This window comes from Pocillopora verrucosa, chromosome 11 (assembly GCF_036669915.1).
Source record: "Pocillopora verrucosa isolate sample1 chromosome 11, ASM3666991v2, whole genome shotgun sequence".
Lineage (NCBI taxonomy): Eukaryota > Metazoa > Cnidaria > Anthozoa > Scleractinia > Pocilloporidae > Pocillopora > Pocillopora verrucosa.
The window spans coordinates 11,451,278-11,467,835 of NC_089322.1; the positions used below are offsets into that span (position 1 = coordinate 11,451,278).

At 37.6% G+C, this 16,558-nt stretch overlaps 1 protein-coding gene across 2 annotated transcripts; it reads left to right on the forward strand.

Moving 5' to 3' along the window:
• Nucleotides 1-1,429: 1,429 nt before the first annotated feature.
• On the forward strand, nucleotides 1,430-16,107 carry LOC131782883 (uncharacterized). 2 transcript variants are annotated; one of them, XM_059099623.2, is made up of 6 exons: nucleotides 1,430-1,765; nucleotides 3,655-3,733; nucleotides 9,078-9,221; nucleotides 9,928-10,194; nucleotides 13,696-13,839; nucleotides 14,134-16,107. In XM_059099623.2, the coding sequence occupies exons 3-6, from the start codon at nucleotides 9,138-9,140 to the stop codon at nucleotides 14,308-14,310; spliced, it is 672 nt and encodes a 223-aa protein (XP_058955606.1). In that variant the 5' UTR covers nucleotides 1,430-1,765; nucleotides 3,655-3,733; nucleotides 9,078-9,137; the 3' UTR covers nucleotides 14,311-16,107. The 2 variants fall into 2 exon arrangements, with proteins under 2 accessions (XP_058955606.1, XP_058955607.1); XM_059099624.2 differs by having other exon boundaries at nucleotides 1,430-1,724.
• The last annotated feature ends 451 nt before the right edge of the window (nucleotides 16,108-16,558 follow it).

The window sequence follows — 16,558 nt, forward strand, 5'->3', positions numbered from 1 at the left end:
ATTACCGTAGGTCGAGTGTCTCCTTTACTTTTCAAAATTTTATTAACAGCCAATAAACTAAGAAAAAAAACTTGAAAACTGAACAATGGAAAGCTTGGTTTCTTTGTTCATTATACTAATAATAAAAGGTACAAAGTTCATCAGTTTAACTCTGTAGTCGCCTAGTTATGCCTAGAGGACAAGTTTCAATTACAACAAAAGATAAACCTTTCATCACTTCTAACTCCTGCATAGGACTTGGGCGTCTAACACATGACTGAAAATCATCATGTAGAATATCATTTGACATGTTAAAATTACTTTACCACGAATCATATGCCTTGAGCCTTCATATGACGGATTAATCGAGTATATCATATTAGACCCTCGCAATTCGAAAATTTTCAAATAATCCATTTTGAAACAATGATTCCCTCCCATAATAAGGAGCTGGTATCATTTGTAATCATTATGTCACACCTTTGAAAAGGCGAGTTCTGCCAATTCAGAGACGGACAGTCGAATGTGATATCCTTACAGCCAAATCAGAGAATAGCTTTTAGATAGGACAAATCGCCTTTTGGGAACCCGGCCATAACCACATACCCACCATCTGCTCTCATGCACGCGTCATTGAAGTTCATATAACAATCGGATTTCGATTGTAAACTGGCTTGGATCCTATCACTGTTCACAGATAACATTTGTCAGTTGAAAAAGCTCTATAAGGTAAAACGCTGTTGATTTGCCAAGGTTAAACGGGTTTTAAAGATTTTTGCAGATTTAGCTAATAATAGATAGAATTCATGACTTTGCATCCAATTTACATCATAGTTAAGTCGTCTTTTTTTAAGTTTGGTGAAGAAATACGAAGAGTATAGACTTCAATGTAAGCGTTGTTGTAACACTCTCTGGACGATTGTCTTGGCTGTCTTTCCAGCACATATGCTTATGTTGAGCCATTATGGCCAAGACGACACAAGAGGTTTAATGACAGAAGAAAGAGAGCTGATAAACCAAAACCACATTTATCGCTTTTATAATAGCATTTTCATTTTCATTTCAACACCAAAATCATTATATGATATCAGTTGATCGGAACAGTTTTTTAGTGAAGGATATACTAACGCAAGTAGATTTCCTGAGGTCTTTCAAGAACGAAACGCAAACCTAAAAGAAGCTATTACAGAAAGCTGGCAAATTAACATTAAACCAATTATTCAATTAAACCAGGTCAAGAAATCATAATATCCCAGAGAGCAGCTGTGTGACTTAAAGACCTTATTTGCATTCTGTACAGTTGAAAGTCAAGGCACTGCCCATAAAGAGAAGGACAGGACTTAATACATACTTTGAATGGCTTGAAAGAGAAATCTTAAGCTCCTTAGCAAACCAATATTTTAGTCTAAGGTTTCCATTTCTTCTAGTAGTAACAGTATCACTCGCTTCACCTCAAAGGTGCACTCAATAGATAGAAAAGAAATTTTCTTTGTAGGATATTTATAACTTCATTTAGAAAACATATCGTATACGGCCTGTGACGTTAAAAGAGGCGAGTGTAGTGGACAGATTGTGTTATTTTGTCGAGTACCTGCTTACTAAGCAGGATGTAAGAGGACACTCAGTCTATTTTTATAGCTGAACACTATATAATTCAACATAAGACTTCTGACAGAACATCTACATGAAAGCTCTTCTTGTAAACGCACCATCTTCCTGAGGACTGCCATAGAAACTGCTCCATGGTAAGTGGTGCAACTGAAAAACACTCTGGAAGGCGAGGGGGGTAAGTAGGGAAACCGTATTCAAGATATGCACATGGAGGAAAAACATTAATCTTGAAATCTTTGCTGTTTGCATGTAATGTTAATGTTTAATCAGCCGGTCACGGGCGTCGAAACAACAGATTGAGGCCCAAATTTCTACGTATCTGTTCTTTCGTCATGGTAATCGGCATCAATGTCCGCTTGGTTTTTGTTTGTTTCATGTCCAAAGTGAAATTAGAAGTAGATTGGTCTTTTTTGGATCGTGTCCAGTTGTTAACGACTTCTTCCAATTTGACAGTTCTTGGGGACGATTTTAAGCCTTTCTAGCAAATTATATTCAATCAATAAAGGATTTGAAGTCGGTTAAGGTTTGTAACACAGTTTGCATCAACGTTTAAAGAAATTCTTTCTACAGAAAAGGTCTTTGTAAAGGTTGTGACGTACAAAACGACTTATTTGTCGATTGTCTGTTTTGCGCTGACCCCGGATGCACCTATTTGCCCCTTGAACATATTCATCCGGGCATACAGGATTGCCATGTTCTTTTCCTAAACTATTTAAGAAATCGGACACAACATTACTCATAGTGTTGTACTTTACAAAACTTAACGTTTATGAGCAGAAACTAAGTTAATCCGGAAACAAAGAAACATTCTTAACCAAGCTATTTATCGGCCACTAATAACAATTATTGCAACCGCATTCATGAACCGTTATCATGACATGATACAGGTAGTCTTAAAATTATGGAAAAAAGTAGTAAACTTTTCCTAAAACAGCAACAACGACAAAAAATGGGAAACACAGACCACCTAATCTGAGAAGACTGTCGGCTGAGAGACGAAACAAAGAGTTTACAAACACAGCATGTTGTTTGTGGGGGTGTCTTGAATTAAGTATCAACACCTAGTTCTTGCATTTTTTAGATGCTAAATGAAACACATACTGGTTTTATTGTTGGTTAAAGCCCCAAACTGATTAACGAGTAATTCGGTATTTCAAGATCAACAAATGTCGTGGGGACCTCCTGCAAGGTTCCCCCTCTGTCGATGTGTCCGAGTCGGCCGTCGCCAAGTCATCAAAAAAATTATGGAGATCAGGCGGGAGACTCGAAGCAATTTGTTCAACCTCGATTCTGACGCGTACCAAATTGAAACCTGACTTAAAAGTTACGAAACCGCTCAAGAACAACAAAACACCTTTCTTAACTGGATTATGATCTGTCTAAGCTCATTAAAAATCGTGAGGATTCTACTCGAGCGTGCTCGTCAGTTTGCCTATGACATTTATTCTTCAACAGAACTAGTTTGTTAGTCGTTCAAAGACCTATCGAAAAGTGCATAGAGATACTTATGAATACTCGACGTCCCCGTGGGTTTATTTGTTAATTATTTTGTCCGTGTCATAACAGTGCCACGAGATACCACGAGGGATCATAAGATAAGCTTGTTATACTACCCCCTACATAGAGAAAGGTCAATCCAAAAGCACCGAGTAAAAGGATAAGATGTCAAAACAGATTTAAATGGGAAGTATTTTTTTTGGATTAGTCGCCAGTTTACCATTGCCATGGAATCAGTTCTATAATTTTTCCGTTTTATGTTCACTCGAGACTTAAAATAGCTTTCGACACGATCATGGGAAAACCAAGTTCAACTTCCTTATCTATGTAAAATCGGCAACTCAGTTTGTGGTATCAACCATTCATTAACTTACTGAGTCCATTAAAACCCTTTTCCATCGTATCTCCCACCGTTCGAAAGAGTTCGTGATAAATACCGTTAATCAGCTCTAAAGGATAAGTAGCTGTTTTTATGGCAGAGACCCAAGTAACCAGTTGCCCACTAACGGAAATTCCCCGCAGTACTGCAAATCTATGACCTTGTTTTTCAATCTTTCCTCCTCCCAGCTGAATCAACGCAGAAGAAATTCATCCAACAAAGTTTTAAAGAAAAATCGTTGATCTCGGGATCAAAACCTACAAAAAGGTAGGGGTATTAAAACTTTAGCGTTAATCAATTCATCAACGTTGTCTTCTTTTAATAGAATTCAATCTTCCGGACCTTCAGTTACGGCCAGTTAGGAAGTTAGGAAAAGTCATCCGCAGGAAATTTTGCACAGGATGGGACACATTCATGGATAGCACACACTGTGTGAGAATATTATATTCGTGTGGGGCACGCTTAAGCAACAAATGAAAACAGGGAAGTCAATTAAATGACTTATTATGATGAGAAAAATTTCCGGCTTTTCTATCCTTGCCCACAGAGTCCGCGCTTAAAAGCTAGTTAAATAAATATGCGAAGTCGCGAAATAACAGCGTCAATCCATGATTTAGTCTCCGGCTCAGTATTTGTTACCTTTTAGCTCTCAATTTTTGAGTTTTTGTCTAATTCAGGCCGAATTTCTTTGAGTTGAACCATGTCAAAAACTCGCAGTGTTAATACATCTACTCCACCGTTCCCTGAAAGGAAAAGATACTGTCAGTAGTTTTGATGAGTTGTTTAATAAGCTCTTGACGTGTTTCGGTCACGTACAAGTCTTCATCGCTGCTATTCCTATTAGGGGCTGAGCTAAGTAAGCTGCTTTTTTGGACTGCTCAGCCGCCAGAAATTCAAATTTATCTCTTTCTGTGCGTTCTTTAACTGACCTGGTGAAATTTCATAAACCATCCACTTAACCATCGCTTCAATGCACGCGACGCCAATTCTTAAAAACTACATAATTGAATGCGCAAGCACGGTGTATCTGAGAGGCGAAACGCTGCCGGAAGTCGACTGTCCCTTTCCCTGGAAGCCGTTTCAAGTTATTTATATTCAGCCAAAACGTAGGCTTTCCATATATTTACTTGAAAAGAAAAACTACTCTAAGCAGTTTTATTTGCATTTTGACTCAAGAAACTCCTCTGCTGACCTAATTTCTCTAAAGAAGAAAAACTGGGAAAGACACAGCCGTGTTTGACGCATGAAAGTTCTGTATGTAATATTTGTCGATATCCCACTAAACTGAAGAGCGATGAAAATGCGTGTAGCGAGTGCATACCATAACTGGCGAATGTTTCTACCTTTATGGACATTATAAATCTAGGTAAAGCTGCTCAAACATACATGGTTTTGAACCGAAATTTTGACTAAAGTGAACTTATGAAAACTGACCATTTCACACAGCTTGAAATTCCTTACTGCTTTTTTGTCAGAGGATCCAAAACCGTGCCCAAGAAATCATGATCATAGTCTAGTATTGGCATCAAATTACTAGATCAATTCTGTCTTACTCACGATAGACCGTATTTTTACTACAAAAGAAAAGGAATACTTAAGCATTGGCACATGTCCTTCTGATATAAAAGGATCTTAAAATGGTGATTATCACCCTAGTAGAAAGTTTTATTCGATGGGCGGACGGAATATTTAATGAAGACATGTGATTTTGTTGTGAGAAGAGAAATGCTGTGACCTTCCCGGCGCTTCAAGTGTAAATTTCCCGACAGTGGGTGTTATTTGTTTACTGTCGTTAATTGATGACCAAAATTAACCAGCCCGAAAATGAAACAAGAATACGGAAATTGTCTGTAATATCCACCAAAGCCTGGTGATCCCTAAGAAATAGATTTACTTGAGGAAAACAAACAAGTCTCTATAAGCCCATCAGCTTGTGTATCCGCTTTTTAGTATACACATAAGATTAGAAATATTAGGCCGTCTGAACATACCTTTAATCACTTAGAAAATGTCGTGAAAATTTTTGCGTAGGAGAAATATCTGCTCTTTGGAGGCTAATGTAATACAATATCTTGATGATTTTATATCAGTGAAAACAGCTATGTTCTTGAAGTAAAACCTTAATTTAGCGCCCAAACTTTTTAGCGGCACCAGCATATATTTTTTATAGAGAGAAACAAAATCTGAAACCCAAACCACAGGTATGTCATCTTTGGGTGCTGCCTAATCATACCTTGTGGTATATCTCAAAAAGGACTCTTCAGAGTCGGGAATAAACAAGAAACCGTTATGACAAGGAAAAAAACTAGCAACTTTAACACGACTAGGTATTTGATCTCGAAAAGAGACTGAAAGAATTCAGTCAGAAATGTTTTCACGGGGCAATAAAATTCGACGCAGTCGAGTTAATCCTTGTATAAAGCCCATAAGATAGATTGTAGAGATAAGGAAATTCTGGAAGCCTGATCTGGACAGCCGCCGACTGAAAGACTCTCTCTCCTAGTCTCGGTACATTAAAGAGGCGGTTAGTTTTTTTTTTCGCGGCGATGTCCGCGGAGAGCGGATTTAAAGTATTGCGTTTGACGAAAAACGAAAAAGCTCAGATTGTTGTTGATTCAGTTTACGTTATTCTCAGATTATAGAATTTATCGATAAGAAAATTTCTCGCCCTACTCAAAACCAAAAGATTGTACAAAGTAAACTCCTCTCTTCCTCTTTAGCTGTTCACGAAAAGAAAATGCTAATACAATCAAATGCAACGATAAAGGTGAAGCTTGATTTTCACGGAGAAAAAAAAAGTAGAAACTCGCCAATAAGACTCTTATCATGATATTAAGTATTTCTTTGAGATAATATTGACTTTCAGTAAAGACATAAATTTTTTGCGATAACATTAAGGCAAAAGAGCCTTTGTCAAGGATTACCGAATCTGATCTTGCTCCGTATCGGAAATAAGGCTCAAAATAACTTGGCCGTCATTGAAAGTGTAGGTACATCACTTACATAGATCTTTTAATGATCGCTATGCAGTTTCGAGAACATCAAGTTGAATCGGAACAATCAAACCTTTATAAGTTTCAGTGCAATTCAGCCATGATTGGCATTCAGCTCGAAGCAACCTCAAAATCGGTCAATGAAAAAATACAAACTGTGATCTTCACAGGACCCACCTACCACGGACCACAGATTTTAAAGATGTAAGAATATAAGAACTATGAAATAACAATTCCAACCATTTGCTATGCAGTACAGCTTTCAAGATTTTTCCAATTTTCCTTTCTTTATGTATGGTAAAAAGGTATTGATCTCTTCCCCAACGTGTTGCATTAAAACGCTTGAAGATTGGTTTTTGGGGCATGTTTAAAGAGCGAAACTTGGCATTAACTTATGGATCGGATAAATTCCCTATAAGTGTTCCAAAAGATGCTGGTCCTTTACTTTAGACATGTTTACTCATACCTGTTGATATCATCACCTATTCAAATGCTCCACACAATGAAGGATTATTTTGTTTTTCAATCGTCTAAAGCTCTAAGACAAGACAGCCACATTCGACATATTCCGGTTACGAATTCCTGTAAATCTCATGGGAATTTAAGGTCAGAAGACAGCTTGCTCACGCTAAAAATATTTCAAAACTGCGCAAGAAAGAAGATTACTATTTCCCTATCGCATTATGACTCAAACTGTAGTAAGATTAAAAGTTGAAGCTTGAATGATTTTAAAAACTGTTAGTCTCAATGGGGAAAAAGTCGTGAATAGGAAAATAACTTTCAAGAAATAATGAGAAGATGCTAGTGCCGCTCATTAGTCAAAAAAAATTATTATTACTGTTTTGTTCCTTTTGTTTGTATTCCAACGTAAATCTTTAGTTACAAAGAAAATGTAAAACAAAAAATGTTTTCATTAATTATGTGACTTTATTTTGAGGGTTCCTTTTTTTTAAATATCCTCGTGCCTTCAGCTGTAAAAGTATAATTTCTAAACAAGCTTTTACCCATTTCAGTTTCCTTTAAAAGACCACGCGTCTGGTTCGTAATTTATTGACAAGTTTTCTTGATGACTCTATTGAGTGACACATGTACGTCACAATCACGCCAAACTAGAGTGGAGCACAGGCTAAACCTTAAGTCATCGGTATACATGTAATTTGAATAGCTGGTGTTTAACTGGTGGAGTTACTTCTTTTTATTTTTACGTAAATTCAAGTCCATGAAATTGAGATTGGAAGGATGGCTGGAACAAGTACACCGTACATCTCATGAAGTAACTGGTTCACATCAGGAAAATTCGGATCGTAATTGTTCCAATATCATTCTATTCTCATAAATTGGGGAACCTATAACAGATCACATACAGATATTTTTAGGCAAGATCTAAAGCACAAGTGACGAAGGTAATTTGACTGCTGACCTACGTTCACCCCTTTGGGATTGCGGGAGCGTGCTACTGAACTCGCTCTTGCCGTAAGTTGTGAAGCATATTTCACCTTTTTTTTTCTCCCATTTGGAAAGTTGAAAGCCTTGACAACTCTCCCATAAAGAGTTTTTTGGTACTTTTTTCTGCTTTGTATAAGGATCATATTAGCCGAAAGTATAGTTTGCGACTTTTAAATAGTTTTACTTAAAAGGAATATGAGCAAACCGTGGGTACAGATTGAAACACCACGACAACAACAAAAAGAAATGCTCAAAGCAGTAACAGGGAATGAAGTCTGCAAAGGAATATTCTGGCTATAAGGCTACTTATAAAAATCGCTTTATTTGATGGTTGAGGAATTGAATTTCTTCCTTCCTCCGGCCGTAGAGTCACACAGTTGTACGACGACATCAGCGCACTGCCATTTTCAATAAACTTAGGAAGTATGTCCCAATGCTAGGGAATGAAAATTAAATAGAGATCAGTGAAATAAATCGGAACTGCTCATGTAGGCAAAGAATGAGCGAAATCTGGCTGTAGTCAGGCGAATGATAATTACCTAGTAAATGTGGCAGGTGTTTCTATTATCAGTTTGGATTTCATGCATTGCGATCAATTGTGTTCAATATGAAATAACTTGCATTATTTTTGGATTGTTTGCATTCTTTAGGAAAGTGTGCTATCTGTGTAATGCTTTTTCTATACAGTGATTTGTCTCTTAATTAACTTCGGAGCAGGAGCGGTTAATATGGTATTTATTGCATACTTGGATGATACCTCTAACCGTATTAAAGTTGAGATTTAGTTAAGAGTTTTAAGGCGTGTTACTTTGCTACCATCGATAAGAGACATTGAGTGTCCACACTTCTGCACTTTGTCACAGCCAAGAATAAAGTATCACAAAACAGCTCGCTCGAGGTCATGGGGAAAAAAATAATAACTTCTCACAGCTGTATTTGTCGAGTTTGTGTAAAGAGTCGGCTATCGAGATTCGCAAACAACACCGCTTCTAAACAAAGAACCGCACGCAAGCGGAAAGCCATGTTCTTGTCGCACACACAGACCGCAACATAAGCTATTTTTGTTTCCTGATTGGGTTTGAAGATTAATGACATGTATGAGCCACGTGACCTAAGCTATGATGAGCCCGTTGCGATGAAATATAACGCGTGTTACTTGTCCACTGTTGCAGATAGACCACCACTGTTCCTGAGTAACACGTCATTGAAAGCCAAGGCTGAAACATATTCCAATGGATATCTTAAGGGGCCTCCTGTTTATCATTGCTCTGCATCACTCCACATTCTACACCCATGCTGATCAGACATCAATCAAGGTAATAATCATCGTTGTTCTATTTTTCGACCAGAACGGTTTGTTGTCTTACTTCTTTCTTAGTGCACGAGCAAAGGCCTTAGTGACACGTGGATCAATAAGCATGCGTTAGTCGCTCAGTTTGAATTTTATTGCCCTCAGCTTGATGCAACTTTGGCAGATCTTGATGTTTGGGAGGAGAGAAAACAGATAACTATTCTAATCAATCAAATAATTATCGGCCTTTCCCAGTGAAAGCGATCATTAGATACGTAAAATACTACTTGTGACGACCCGATGTCAATTGTTTACAAGTGAACTAGGACTTGTGCCGTTTCACTTTTTCTTGAGCTATTGTAGACTTAGCATAGAGGGTCAACGGAATCATCTTCAAAAACCAATGGGGGAGACAGATTCTCTCTATTTCAGCGTTGTCATTCTTTTCCTGAAGGTCAAGATTCCATTAGACTTGTTAAACCGACGGGCGCGTAAAAGCAAAGAAATTTCTATTAGATTAGTGTTTATTATGCATATTAGCGTCGAGCAAAACAATGCAATAAAATGTTCTTTTCTTTTTGTTTGTTATCTGTGACAACAAAGGCCACAGACGTAAAACGATGTGATTTTAACAAATGAAGCAAACTAATGAAACCCAGCGATCGTTTTCGATAGTAGATCACAGATCCAAGTTGTGTAGGAAATGTAACCTGTACATTTAACTTTTGCAGAAAAATAAATCAGTTAACAAGCCTCATGGACGGCACGTGGCGAACAAGAGAGGGTGGTCTACATTATTTGACCCACACGGCGGGAACAGTTCATACCCAAACATTTCGACGGCTGTCCATTTGAGACAAAATGTCTCTCAGACTGAGGCAACAATCGCATCTTTACATCCAGTAGAAACTATTCGAGGAGAAAAGAAAAGAAAACGAAGAAGGAAAAAGAACATGAAAAAGATGCTCAAGAAATTGCGAAGTGGAAGTCTCGTGGGGGTAAGATAATTATTCACAAATCTTAAGGATTGTTTACTCTCGTGGGACGTTTTTTGGTTAACCACATGTTTTGAGGCACAGCATGGGTAGTTTGTAACGTGTTTTCTCCATACACCTAAACAGACTACATCAGGGCCAAAGATCTGATTATAAGTGCTAGGTTCTTCATTATTGCTCTCCTGTTGAGACATTTCAAAATTAATTGCAAAAAAATGACACTTAATTGCCCCGGAATCTCCCGCGGCTAAAGTTGTTTTCCAAGAGTTAATTGCTCATTTTCAAGGTCGTTTGCTATCTTCTTCTCACTTAAATGTTATGGAAAATTTACCTTCATCGATCAGGATTCTACAACTATTCCAAGCAAGGTAATAACCCTACCAGCCAGCGGCGGCTAATGTACTATTTGATTGATGGCATGGTCTCTACGCTCTTTTCATGGGTCATTTCACCGACTGAATAAGAGGGGGTCAAAATCCCTTTTGATAACTCGTCTTGCCCACCTGTGCTGCGCACGCCTTTAGATACAAAATACCTCTACAAATCATATACTTTTGATCATCCGAGAGTCAAATTTATGATTCTTAAAGAAAAGAGAAAGAGTCTCGAAAGATAATTTCCTCTCTAATAAAAACACTCCATTCCAATGAAAACATTCAACGATATTAGTAAATTAAGCTCGCCGTTGGTGGCGCGCTTAAATATCTCTCGAGATATAAATAGATTTGCTTAACTGAAGGAAGAAGGTCGGTACTTTTTCTATGGAGGCTTGAGGCATGAACGGAGTCTGCTATTTTCGTGAGACTTAAGTAAAAGAACTTGGATGCAATGCAATTGAAGATCTGACGAAGTATATTTTCTGATTGGTCGCGTAGGATAATTGAATAACAAAAGGAACAGAATGCAAATGATAATAAATAAATGAGGGAAAATCATTTTACATAACACGTACTTGTTTTTTTTTAGAGAGAGCAGTTTTTCCAGTTACCGGCCCATGGCTTAATGTGGGGCTATTTTAATTTTTTTGCTTTCGTTTCAATTTTAAATTGAAACATTTACATATCACTAAATTTGATTGTGCTCTAATTGAAACTGCAGTAACACAGCCGATTTACGACCCACGCGAAAGAAAACACACTGGCATTAATCTGAAAATAGACCTATTATCCCAGGTCCAGGTCCAAGGTTCAGTTCTTACAGAAAACAAACAATATCATCCAAACGGCTCCTTGCAAGATTTCTCACAAGAAATGAGGAAAATTTTTTATTTTTTCAATCGATTAAACGCTTTTCAACTGTACCAGCATGTTTTCTATTGAAGGGCGCAATTTCACAACTCGCCAGCGATTAGCGACTGAATATAAGCCATTAATTATTTCCGGTTCTGTTAGGTGTAAATAACCTACAGACACGAGGTTAGAGATAACATAAGAACTTGTTAATTTGTTAACCTATTGTAAATTGGTGAGGCGTGGAAAAAGGTCAGAGCATTTTATGGGCCCAACGGAAAGAAACGCCCTCAGAAATCAATCTTCATGGATGGTATTCGGACTTGATAATTGATATTTCTGGAGTGGATAAACACAAACAAAATAATAGCTCTGTTGATTTTAAACCATATCACTCTTCCTATATTCGAATGTTGTCGGCCACTTCAAAGCAAATAAATTTTGCGTAGATTCACGTGGGTCGCGGGAGACACTTGGATTTCACGAGTGAGAGACCAAAATACCTTTTAGACTATTTTGGAAAAGAAAAAGAGAAAAAAGAAGCTTAATGTGTACTCTGGATTAGTCATCTATGATATCTCTTCGCCGATTAGTTTATTTCATCAAAGGGCAGAACCTTGATGAACACAATGCGTGGGTCTTGCAGCGGTAATTAGTACGTGGGTGCGTTGAGGTTAGACGACTCGAGCGAAATATATCGTTTTCGACTCCTGAGACAGTCATTAGAATATTTTTTTGACATCTTCAATACTTTCAAATATACCAAATGCACAAGGAACTCTTTCTACGCTTATATAGTTTTCTAACTGAAGTAACCACTTTGGAATTATGATTAACCTTGCACACGTTGGCACTGAGCCCAGGAGATGACTGACCCTCTGACAAGTGCGTGGGCGACACAAAACCGACAGCTGCAGTATGCTCTTTACGTTATTTTATAACGCTGAAGAGGCGGCTTGTCAGTCATATTTAGCTTCTTTAAGATTCAGAACTTTGCAGTTCAATATTTGGGGAAAATATTGCCGAATATTGTATCAAAATGCAAAATACAAGAGAAACCAAGAGGACAAAAACTTTTGAGCATTTTGATCCAGAGATCCATTTTAATCTTCCTTTTATCTGCTTTGCGTACTAGCCTTAATCTCTTTGAGCTTTCAAAATAACACAGATTTGATGTAATTACTAAATAAGAGCTTGATATTGTTATCTTCTAAAATAGTTGTCTTTTGATTACCCAGCGATCTGTGGGTAAAATGCTTAGTGTGCGTAACACAACATGCATGCATAGTGATGTTCAAGAGTCACTTGCAAAGAACCACTTCAGATCGATTTATAAAAAAATTGAAAATATTGATTGAGTCTTTATTTCTAACGATGAACCCTTGTGGAAGTGGAATAATCGTTATTTCAACTAGAAATCATCCCTTACATTATGCACGATGATCGTTTAATGTACCCCTTATATTATGTAAGATTTAAATCAAAACAAACGAGTTCTGCTCTGACAAAGGGCTAACGCTCGAAACGTCAGCTTTGAAACTCTTAACGGTAGCCAATTTACGTTATCAACTCAGTCGATAGTAAATTTCCCTGCTATACTCTCCCACCGACGCAGCACCAGAGTTTCTCTAGAAAGTTACCCCCTTTTTATGATTTTCCATAGTGATTCCCGGCTTCAGAAAATTGTTCTTGTAGACGATACTGACTAGTCTAAACTTCACCTGTAAAGGTCATCTTCGTTCTGATGACGCCTGGGTCCATGTATAACTAGCATTTTTAAAGTGATAACGTGACACCCTTTTTTTCATGCTTACCGCTGATTCTGGTTGATGCGAATATCCAAAGAATTAAGCTTCGAGGTCCAAAAGGAATGTTGAATCCCGTAAATTAAAAAATAGAACTTCTAAAAGAATAGTACAATATGCGCCAGGCTTTCCTTTTTACTAGTTATTAATGATTTATCTATATGCAAATATTTATTCTTTAAATCACGTGGTCATGCGTGGGAGATGTGAAGTGCATCAACATGAGTTACGGTTTAACAGTGAAACCTGTCAGAACAAACCATGACAACTGGAGTGGATTACTGAGTAGTGACCCTTGACACGTTGAATAATTTGATCAGAGTCCTCTTCAAGACATTTTGATAAGCACATTTGTTTGCTCTGCTGCCAACTTGTATGTTCATTACATTTAAATTGATTTCTCAAGAAGAGCATGTACTCAAGTACTTTGATATTCAACATCAATATGATCTTTATTACTACTTTCGCAGCACAAAGAATCGCCTTCTACGAAGAGAAAATGTAGAAACTGGAGCCAATGCAAGAAAGACGAGTGTTGTATAAGATATAGTGTCAATAGAGGATTCTGTAAGCGAAGACCCCAAAAGGGACAAAGATGCAAGCCTGTTCTTTTGGTAAGATAACTGTTGATAGTAATGTTTAGACCTCTTTCTGATTAAATTTACTGTAAAACCAAGCCCTCAACTGATCAAAATAGCCCAGTACAATAAAGCTACCAAGTCGAGAAGCTTCGCCTCTACTTGGCCCAAATAGAGAAAGTGGTTAGAGTTTGCCAAACCATTTACAAAGCGTGGTAAAGCAAAACCAATGTAATCCCGAAGATTTTCTACCTCTTAGCTTTGCTGTAAATTTCCATATTCTAGAATACTAAATACGTAGTTGACCTGATTTTCCTTCTGTTAATTCAGCCTGGTCTGAGAGATTGTCCATGCGACGAAGGTCTAACCTGCACCCGTTACAGAACGACGAAATGGGGTCAGAAAAAACACAGATGTGAACGTTTAAGAATTAGTGAGGAAGAGGAAAAAGAGCAAAGGTATTCTACTGGATTAAACAAGAGAACTAACAAACGAAATACGAAATAAGATCAAAGTGACTTTTCAAGTGGAGCCGAGTACAGGCCTGATGGAAATGCATCAATATGAAATGTGCCAGATAAAGAGTTAAACTTAACCACTGAACCAGTCCCGTCATAATTACGAGGTGGCCCTCATTACCTTCAGCGTTTTCATTGATGAACTTGAAAATAGCAAAGAAAGAAGAACTACTCCAAATTAGCCACATTGCATGTTGCTCTGTTCCCTCCCATGCAAAATACTTGCAAGTAGCTTAAGTAAGTTACTGTTTTACCACAGATCGATTCATTTGGCTGCGACGTAGAAACTGGATTTAGATAAATGGAAACCTAAAAGATTTTGGTTTTCCAGTGCAGCTTAAGACCGAAGAAGTAAGACCAGACCAAAGTGTAGCTAGAGTGATAAGGGTTGACGAAGATTAACACGCATTTCTAACGATGAACACGAAAAATTTAAGAATAAAAGTTCTGTTCTTCTACGTAAACTAGAACAGCCGGCCCCTAGAGGTCACCAAATGCCAGTCGATTGACTACTTTATTGAACATTTGAATGATCTCATGTGTTATTGAACTTCTAGTTTTCACAAAAGGTTGGCGAAAACTAAGAAACGTAAATTATATTTTCTACTGCGTTGACGTTAAATGGTTATGAAACTTTTTGAAATTATGATGGATGCCTGCTATCTAACTTGAAATGATTGCTGAATTTATAGGTACTTGAACGGAGAAAATTTCGGTTATATCGAAATCAGCAAATTTACCGAAGTATTTTCAGGATTGTGCTGCGCAACGAGCATTCGCTAACGAATTAAGAAAACCTTAATAATTAACAATGAAAAGAAAAAGGTAGGAAAATACGAAAATGATGAGAACTGTGAAAACTGAAAATCTCGCTTAGAGCTTTCAAAGTTGTGAGATTTGCGATCAATCCTGGACATACCTCTAAAAATAGGACGTAAAAGATCTTGAATGGGTAGACTCATTGAAATTCGTTTTAATCGATGTGGTCTTTTTCTCTGCTCTCGTGACCTTGGTGACGAAGCCAAACCTAGGCTACGAAGACCGAAACAGATTTAGCAGGTCTCCGTGAATCTCGACCACTTTTATCGCGAGAATGTTTTGATGACCCTTTATTCGCAAGGGGTGTTATTCATTCAACAGGTACTTACGTACAACATATTTATCATGTACCAAGTTGATCACAGGCACTAACGATATTAAGATGATATGTTAAGAAAGAAATGAGTTTCAAGTACGCTTGGTAAAGCTGTGTGATAGACATGGAAATCAATTGGGTTATTAATAAGCCACGACTGAGAGCTGGGGTTTTTTATTTGTTTTGCTTTTGATCATATATGCGAGAACAATTGTAGTCTAACAGCAATTGTAATTGGTGGCTGTAAATATAGAATAAAAACTGTAACGTAAATTGTTCAGTAGCTTGGCTTCCATCGACAAACCTGGACTTTGGATTACAAGAGTAAGCAAACTAAGAAGAGAAAATGACATAGTGTTGCTAGTAGAAGCATAAAAATGGCGCATGTGAACCTGGTTTGTTTGGGCAGTGATCTTAACTGAAAAGTGAGCTTGGAAATCAGTAATGTATGCGATACTTAGGGACCAGTTTTGCCAGGGGAAATAACACATAGAATAAAAGCACTTGGTAAACTCACATAGACACTGTGCAAATGTTACTGAAGTTATGATTCCTACATCGGGCAATTGACCACTATGTGGCCGGCAACCGACCTCAGTAAAAGAAATAATTATTTATTGCAAGTTGCTAGTCCAAGGTAATAAAACAAAATTTAACAAAGTTATTGTCTTTATTAATTTGTAACCGTGATAATTTTAAATGTTTCACAGGGGTTTTTGTCAGTTCTTCTAACGTCATACACCGCATAAGTGCATTCCGTGGATTTCAGTTGTCAGTTGCGTTAGAAACATAAGTTAATATTCTTACGATATTAATCCAATGGCAAGGTCTCGTAGCGACAGTGTAGAGGAATTGACGGTCTCCTGGTACAGCGGCAAGATTCTGGTGTTCGAGGGAATCGACCACTTCCATAAAGTTGCTGAAAGTGGTGATCCGACGGAGTAAGCTATTACTACTATATTCCGCATTTCCGTATTTCTAGGAGATGGTACTGATGGCTTCGGCCGTGGGAAAAGCAGTGCCCTTAACAAAAAAAAAAACTGATTAACGGCCAAACTCTTTTAATTCTAACAGCACTTTCACAGGATCCCAACTTTGAAAA

Excerpts from the sequence above, each read along its gene's own strand:
- LOC131782883 (XM_059099623.2), top strand. The coding sequence starts at position 9,138 with ATGGATATCTTAAGGGGCCTCCTGTTTATCATTGCTCTGCATCACTCC. Across the intron at positions 10,195-13,695 it reads GAAGTGGAAGTCTCGTGGGG|CACAAAGAATCGCCTTCTAC; the intron begins GTAAGATAATTA and ends CTACTTTCGCAG. Across the intron at positions 13,840-14,133 it reads GATGCAAGCCTGTTCTTTTG|CCTGGTCTGAGAGATTGTCC; the intron begins GTAAGATAACTG and ends CTGTTAATTCAG.